This window comes from Vitis riparia, chromosome 17 (assembly GCF_004353265.1).
Source record: "Vitis riparia cultivar Riparia Gloire de Montpellier isolate 1030 chromosome 17, EGFV_Vit.rip_1.0, whole genome shotgun sequence".
NCBI classification, from domain to species: domain Eukaryota; kingdom Viridiplantae; phylum Streptophyta; class Magnoliopsida; order Vitales; family Vitaceae; genus Vitis; species Vitis riparia.
In genome coordinates this window covers 3,819,389-3,827,241 of record NC_048447.1, presented here as the reverse complement: position 1 = coordinate 3,827,241, position 7,853 = coordinate 3,819,389, and the positions used below count along the sequence as shown (strand labels likewise).

Sequence of the window (7,853 nt, the reverse complement as noted above, 5' to 3'; positions counted from 1 at the left end):
AAATAAGAAAGGAAGAAGATTAAAAGAGATTTAAAATTTTTTATTTTAGAATAGAGAAAAAAAAAACTTTAAAATGCTTTTTAGTATAAAAGAAAAGAAAATAGTGAATATGTTTATTTTAAATAGTATTTTAATAATTAAATTATTTACTTTTAAAATGTAAAATACAATTTTTATTAATTTAAATTAACATATTTAAAAAAATATTTTTCTAAATAGTTTTTGAATCATTAACGTAATTTTTTTATTTATAATTTAAAAATAAAAAATAATGTTCATTTTCGATTATTTATAAAAGAATTTAAAAAAAACAATGAAAAATTCAAAAATTGTTAAATAAGGGAGAATTTGTTGGAGTTGGTATGTGAAGAGTGGTGGAATAAAGACAAAAATTATGGGTCTCACAAACACCAGATGAGTGGGAACAATTCATTATTTGGTACAAATTTTGTATATTTGATGTGGTAAGTTAAGGGGTATTTTGTTCATTATTATTTCATATCCTTACAATCAATTGTGGGTGATAGGACCTGAGCCAATTTCCAGGCTCATCCGAATCTAAAGTACAATTCTCCCGTATTGTTTTGTTTTTGTTTTTTTTTTTGTTTTCTTTTCCAAAATCATACAACTGACATTGTTGCAAGGAAGTACTAAGTTTTTTTCCTTCTCTTTTCTAGTCATTTTTCCATCCTCCTCATGGACATAATAGAAAGAGGAAAGAAAAGGATGGGTATGGGTTGGTTAGACCGACCCCTTTCCTACTATGAAGGTAGCCATGTAGAAAAAGCGAGAGGTCAATAGATAAGAGTGACTTCTTTTTATAATCATCTTCTAGTAGTTAATTTCTGGGAAGATAAGAAAAAAAGGACATCGGTTATCCATTAAATTCATGGTTAAGACTTGGTTCGTTATGTAATCAATGATTTGACCATTATGTAATCAATTAGAGGTCAACTGTTAGAAGGGGTTGAGCCCTATTTGCTTGACTACTAGAAAGCTGTATTTGTGATGGAAATCATCTCTATGGGATAATGATAGCAATGATCTAATTGCATTCATTGCGTTACAATAGAGTAGATCCTACGATAAGGTATGGCAAGCTGTCATCTAGATGTCTCTGTGATATAATGATGGCAACCGGCCACCTTTGTCTTCCCCCCCCCCAAACATCTCTAATTTCTTTTTATTTTTTTACGGTTATGTCTGACCAGTAATTTACAATATGGTTGTATGATTATTGAATGATCTACTTGCCAAGTTCCAAACCTGAATCATCTGATGCTAGGCAAGTGAGTTTCTCCTCTTCTTCTTGCTGCTCCAGAGTCTCGTAGAGAGGTGCATTCTTGGTCTCAGGAAGAGACATTCCCAATAGTCCACTAACCATGGAAAGAATTCCAAATATAAGAAATGATCGAGCCGGACTCAACCGCCCAACAACAACCAACAGTGGCGCAATCGAAGCTCCTAACATCAGTGATTGTCGCAGCATTGACACTGCAAAGTTCCTCACATTGGTGGGAAAAAGCTCTACGCAGTAAATATATAGCACATCAAATGCTGTGGAAGCAGCCATGAACCCAATGGCTTCAATGCTCAATTGGGGCCAACTCCCCCTGGATTCTTCTCTCCTCCGACGCCCTCCTGCTTCGGAGAAGAAGATGCACACAATGCATGCAACTCCAGCTAAGCAAATGGAGCTGGAGAAAAGAAGACGGCGGTTTGTGAAACTCAAGAGCACGGAGCCGATGAGAACAGCAGGAATCTCCATGATTGCATTGATGGTAACAGTCAAGTAGAGGTTGAAGCTAAGGTTTTCAACATTGAGTTGCACACCGTAGTAAACAAACCCAACCCCAAAACCAGCTAACATCACCATTACCATTCTTTTAGCGGCCCACCCTGTGCTCCACAGACTCTTCTTCCTCTTGATGGGTTCGCCTTCGTCCACTCCACCCGGGTTCGCAAGTCTCAGATTCTGGGGCAGCTTCTTCCCATTGAGTCTGGCGAACTTGTTCAACACATCAACTGCCTCTTGGCCTCTCCCCCTGACAAGCAACCACCGTGGCGATTCTGACACGAAGGGGAGTATGAGAAGAGAGTAAGAGACAGGAAAGAGGGAGATGATTCTATATACATTTCTCCAAGAGCTTCTTGAGGGATAGGCGATCAAGGGAAGGGAGAGGAAGCCAGTGGTGAAGAAGAAGAAGCCGTATTGGCCGACTTGGCCACGCCATTTGCGGCCAACTACTTCCGTGGAGAGGACGAGACAGCAGATGCCGATCCCGGACCTGGCGAAGCCGTTAGCGAAGCGGAGGAGTGCATAGATGCAGAGGTTGGGAGCGAGGGAAGTGAGGAATGCAGTTGCAGAGGTTAGGATGCATGAGATCACCACTGTCTTCTTCCTTCCCAAGTATGCGTCTGCCAACCGCCCGGATACACCGGACCCTGGTACAAGTACACCATTCAACTTCAGCATCAGACCAATACATAGAGAGATGAACCAAAAACTTGTTTGCTATTTGTTTTAGAAAATAGTTTTTAAAAATTATTTTCAAATATTTTATAGAATAAAAAATTGTTTGAAAATTTAAGATGTTTTTAATTTTTTTAATATTTTCAAATATATTTTAAAAATAATTTTTATATTCAATGTTTTATTTTTTATTTTTCTACATCATATCGATCTCAGTATAATTATTTTTTTAAATAATTTTTAAAAAATAATGTAAAATAACTAAAAAAAATTATACAAAAACATTCAATTTTATGTTGTTAAGAACAAAAAATCCAAAACAGGTCTGATTTTCAAACCGTATTTTCTAAAAAATAGAAAATTATTTTAAAAAATAATTATCAAATAAGTCCTTAAATGTACACTAAACACGCAAGACAAAGGCTAATCAAAACAAGGGTGACAAAATTTTGGACAAAAAACAAAACAGAAAAAGAAAAAAAGCAAGGGTCAAGTTGACAATTCTTTCTTAAATCCCCTTTCATATAAAACATGAATTTTCAAAATAATTTTTATTATTTAAAAATAATCTTGTAAAATAGCATTTTAGATTTCTTTCTTTCTTTTCTTTTCTTTTTTTTAATATTTTCCAAAATCCAAATGAAATAAAAATAATTTTCAAACAATAAAAATAATGGTCTAAATAATAATTATTATTATTATAAAATTAAAAAAAATTAAAAAATTAAAAAAAAAAAAAAAAAAAAACCTCATAACTTGAATTTTATTAGAGAATCAAACCCAAAGAAATGAATTACTTGTTTATCATGCGGAACTATTTTTCATGGTCAAACCATATACGTAACGTTACACATCTTAAATAAAAATAATTAAGTAGTTAATTACCATATTATTGAATCCCCTGTGGAGTTTTTCAATAATGACCATCAACTTTATACAGGTTTGGATCAAAAGTTGGTGGACCGAGGCAGCAAGCAAATCATTATCCAAACCCTAAATATTATTATTTATTTATAATTATTATCTTAATTATATTATTTATTATTTTATTTAAAATATAAAAAGAAAATTATATTTTATGACTTTAAAGTATATATGATTTACAATGCTTTAGTATTAATAATATTTGAATGATAAAAAATCTGTAGTATTAAAAATATTAAAAACGTTTATTTTCGATAATTACTATCAAACGGGCTCTTACTCTTTTATCATATATATATATATATATATATATATATATATATATATACCTTATTATTTTATTTATTGAATATATGCAAATTTTAGGAGGAAAATATGTAATGAACATATGACAGGGTGTGTTTTGTAGCCCAAGGAGATGGGGCGTAGGAGGAGGAGGGAGGAAATTAAAGAAGGTACCGAGGAGAGAGCCGAGGAAGAACAAGGAAGTGGGTATGGCAGCGAGAAACTTGTGGTTACAGATGAGACCCCACTCGGCAATAGTGGTGCTTCCATGCCCAGCCACCCACTCCCAAGTGCCCGGCAAAAGCCCACAAACACCACCACCACCACCACCATCGCTACATGCTTCTGCTTTGCATCTCCATTCAGATGGCTGTGCGTCTGTGAATATGGTTACCAAAGTGTTCTGTGAATCGAACATCCACGCCAACGACACCAGCACCACCTGCACCAGCTGCGATAATCCCAGCGAGCCCACGTGCCTTTCTATCACCTCCTCCACCGTCATCTCTACCTGACAGCTCTCTTCATGAAAAAGCTGTTCTTCAGCTCCATCCTCCATTTTCGCTGCCACCTGTTAATTGTTTCAATGCATGCACACGCTTCTCCTTCTCATTCTCCATCCTCCATCCTCCATTTATAGCTGTTTCTTACTTCATGCCAAACTTATAATAAAGAAATAGGGAAAATGGCTTATTAATTTAGCATCAAATCTTTCAAATTTCCTTCTTTAAATCAAATCAAGAATAATCGTCCACCAAATAACTTAAAAGACTTCAAAAACTTAATCATTCACTTTCTTTTCTGTTTTTTTTGGGCCATTGCATCATGCAGCACAATTTGCCTTCAATGCCCACCAAAAAGTCAACTCAGCTTAAACAAATAAAATAAATATAATTAGAGTACAAATATATGAGACTTGAAAATATTATGTAGTAACATATGATTTATGTGTCCATCGTCTTACTTAGAGTCCCTTGTCTCCATAGGATAGGAATACACAAAGAGCATCTCCTCAAAACCCCAAATGATAAGTTTTATATTTTGTTTTTAAAAAACAAATAATGTGTAGTAGAAAAAGCATAGGCTTTCTCAATCTCTTTAAAAAGAAAAATAAATTTAAAATGATTTTTAAAAATTATCTCCTCTTTAAAATAAGTTTTTAATATTTTATATATATATTGTTAACTATTTTTGCTTACAAAAGTAATAACATAAAAATTACTTTAAAAGGTCCTGAGACAATGGAGCAAAACCAACTCCCACATTTGAGTGTTGGCCAACTGGTCTTTTGACTTTACATATACAATGACATTCTAAAAGAATGGTCTGCCACCAATGGGACCAGCTTCATCAATCACCATGACTTCATGTTTGTCAATTAATACTCATATCGCAGATCTTCATTTTTTATTTATTTTTTATTATCGTTTAAATACTTTTTCTTCATAAATTTTTCTACATATTTTGTGTAAAATTAAGATTATGAGTTTGTTTGAAAATTTTTTTTTAGAATAATTTTTTATTCTCTAAAACAAAAATACAGAAAATATGTTTGACATTTAAAAACTATTTTCTGTTTTTTAATCTAAAAAAAAATAGAGTATTTTCATAAAACATCTTTTGATTATTTTTTTCACTTATTTTTCTTATGACTATTTTAAGAAATAATATACTAACATATAACATGATTAAAAATAAAACACTACATATGAAAATCATGTTTAAAACATATTTAAAAATATTTAAAAAGTTTTAAAACATTTTAAGTTTTTAATCAAATTTTTGTTCTACAAAAATCATAAAACAATTTTCAAAAACTATTTTTCAAAAACAATTATCAATAGCATATATTTTTTTGAAATTTTGTATTCTTTACAAAATGATCATAAAGGAGATACTTCATAGATAAAAATAAAAATAAAAATAAGGATAAATCATAATAACAAGAGAAAGTTGTTCTTCTTATAAAAAAGTTAGAAGTACAAATATAATTATCAAATTTCTTTTCAAATAAATTTGATATATTTGTAAATATAAAAATATTTATGATACTTACAATACTTTTGATTGTTTCACTACTTTGTTTATTACCATGTACCCTGCTTTTTGAACATCACTATGTAGGTTGGATCACAATATTGAAAGTTCCAATCTTTCATCATGAGTGGTGGCAATCCTATTAGAGGATAAAAACTAGTTTTAAAAAAAGGGGTAAATATTAATAATAATAATAATAATAATAATAATACTAATAAATTAAAACCACTTTTATTCAAAAAAAATATATATATACAATCTTTTCCAAACACATACCCATCAAATGTTAATCCAAAAGTCACTTTACATGATTGTCTAGATTAAAAAAAATAAAAAATTATATCGTCTTTGTTTGAATATAATTCTTATTTTTTTATTTTTAAAAATTTTAAATAGTGATTACTTGTATATAAAATATAATGAGTTTTATATAAAAAAAAATATAAGAATTTATCTTATGTATTTAAAATTTAAGATAGAAAATTTATTTTATTAGCTTAATTTTTTAAAACATTTTTTAACAACTATTACCATTTAAAGTAAGTTTTGAAATTATTTTTTTTCCAAAAATCACTTTTTAAATACAAAATTATCAAAATTACTATAAAAACTTTTTTTTGTTAAAAAAAAAAAAAAGAATTATTTTTACAAAAAGATTTTAAGAAAAATGCTGGTTTAACTTTAGGTTTAAGAAGGAGAATGAGTGGGCCTATGATCCCAACAGTGTGTATGTGTGGGTGGAGAAGGCGTGTAGACCACGTATGTTGAGGTGGAGGGCCTAGTGGTATTTCGACGTGTTAAGGCACTTGCATAGGTGGCCAATGGGGCATTCTAATCATAATAATAGTGATTGTTATTATTATTATCATGAGTCATGAGTTATGAGTAGGAGGACACCAGCCAATTGAGACACCCACCTCGTCATCACCCTCTTAATTTATGCACATAGTGTTTGTTGAAAAGTAGATTTAGATGTGGGAGTGGTTAAGTTGGTATGCATGATTTGGACTCTTGGTGACCAAAAGGAAAAGTTGGGATTTGGCACTGACCAGGATACCACCCACCTTTAAACTTGTGGTTCCAATCCTCTTTGTCTCTCCTTTCGATTCTAAAGTTATGGCTGCAATCAGGCAGCAATATTTTTCTGCAATTCAAATGTGTCACCAACCTCTATCAATAGTTTGCTGCCATTGAAATCACCATAAGAGAGGTGATGTGGAAGAAAAGTTAAAAAAAAAATTATTATTTTTTTTTAAAAAGTAAATTATTGAAGCAGATGGGCTGCTAAATAAAACAATTCATAAAAATGCTCTCCAACAAGGGCTAAAATTTATCCATGTATTGGCTGTCACACATCAATGTGGGATCAATCTTGAATTGATCCGTATAAACGGTCGAATAAAAATATACCTGATGTCCTATGGAATTTATATAAGAGATACTTGTGTTAAAGTTAAAAAAATGTGACCGAATAAAAATATACCTGATGTCCTAAGGAATTTATATAAGAGATACTTGTGTTAAAGTTAAAAAAAATGTGACGTAGTATTGATTGTTTTAAATAATGTCCTATGTCCAAAATATGACACTTATGATATAGGAAATCACATGCAATTCAGATAAGATAATGACTAGTATCACATTGACTCTTTGCACTTGATGATTTAGGTTCATTTCCAACTGGCTCTATTTGCCCAACTTCTACAATCACCTGATAGCATTGTCGGGTAGCCATCTGGCTGCCAAGCAAGTCCACTTGCCCAACTTCAGTGAGATAACTCACCATTTGATGATATGTGGATGGGATGGCTTTCATTTTGTGTAGTCATACCCGTCCCATAATAGCATTGTATGGTGATAAGTCCTCCACTACTGAAAATCGGACATTTAAGGTGATCGATTCGGCCTGGATGGGAAGGATGACATCGCTCAAGGTGACTATTGATGCTCCATTGAATCTGGTCAAAATGTGGCCAAGGTTTTCCAAAGCAGACCGAGAGTACCCCATTTGCCTATAGGCTGACATTTGCAGGAGGTTGGTGGAGCTTCTTGGATTAACTAAAATTTTGTGCACATCAAAGTCGTTGACTCCAAGTGTTAGGACCAGGGCATCCTCGTGCGGAAGGATTACCCA

The 7,853-nt window shown here is 32.1% G+C and overlaps 1 protein-coding gene across 1 annotated transcript; it reads right to left on the bottom strand.

Moving 5' to 3' along the window:
• Positions 1-955: 955 nt before the first annotated feature.
• LOC117904283 (organic cation/carnitine transporter 1) lies at positions 956-4,312 on the bottom strand. The gene is made up of 2 exons (XM_034816809.1): positions 3,857-4,312; positions 956-2,445 (listed from the first exon to the last, which is right to left on the bottom strand). The coding sequence occupies exons 1-2, from the start codon at positions 4,239-4,241 to the stop codon at positions 1,247-1,249; spliced, it is 1,584 nt and encodes a 527-aa protein (XP_034672700.1). The 5' UTR covers positions 4,242-4,312; the 3' UTR covers positions 956-1,246.
• Positions 4,313-7,853: the final 3,541 nt, after the last annotated feature.

What these genes read in the sequence shown, in the direction of transcription:
- LOC117904283 (XM_034816809.1), bottom strand. Translation starts at nt 4,241, where the DNA reads ATGGAGGATGGAGCTGAAGAACAGCTTTTTCATGAAGAGAGCTGTCAG. An exon ending in CTTCCTCGGCTCTCTCCTCG is followed by an intron (nt 2,446 to 3,856) that starts GTACCTTCTTTA and finishes TACTTGTACCAG; the next exon opens with GGTCCGGTGTATCCGGGCGG.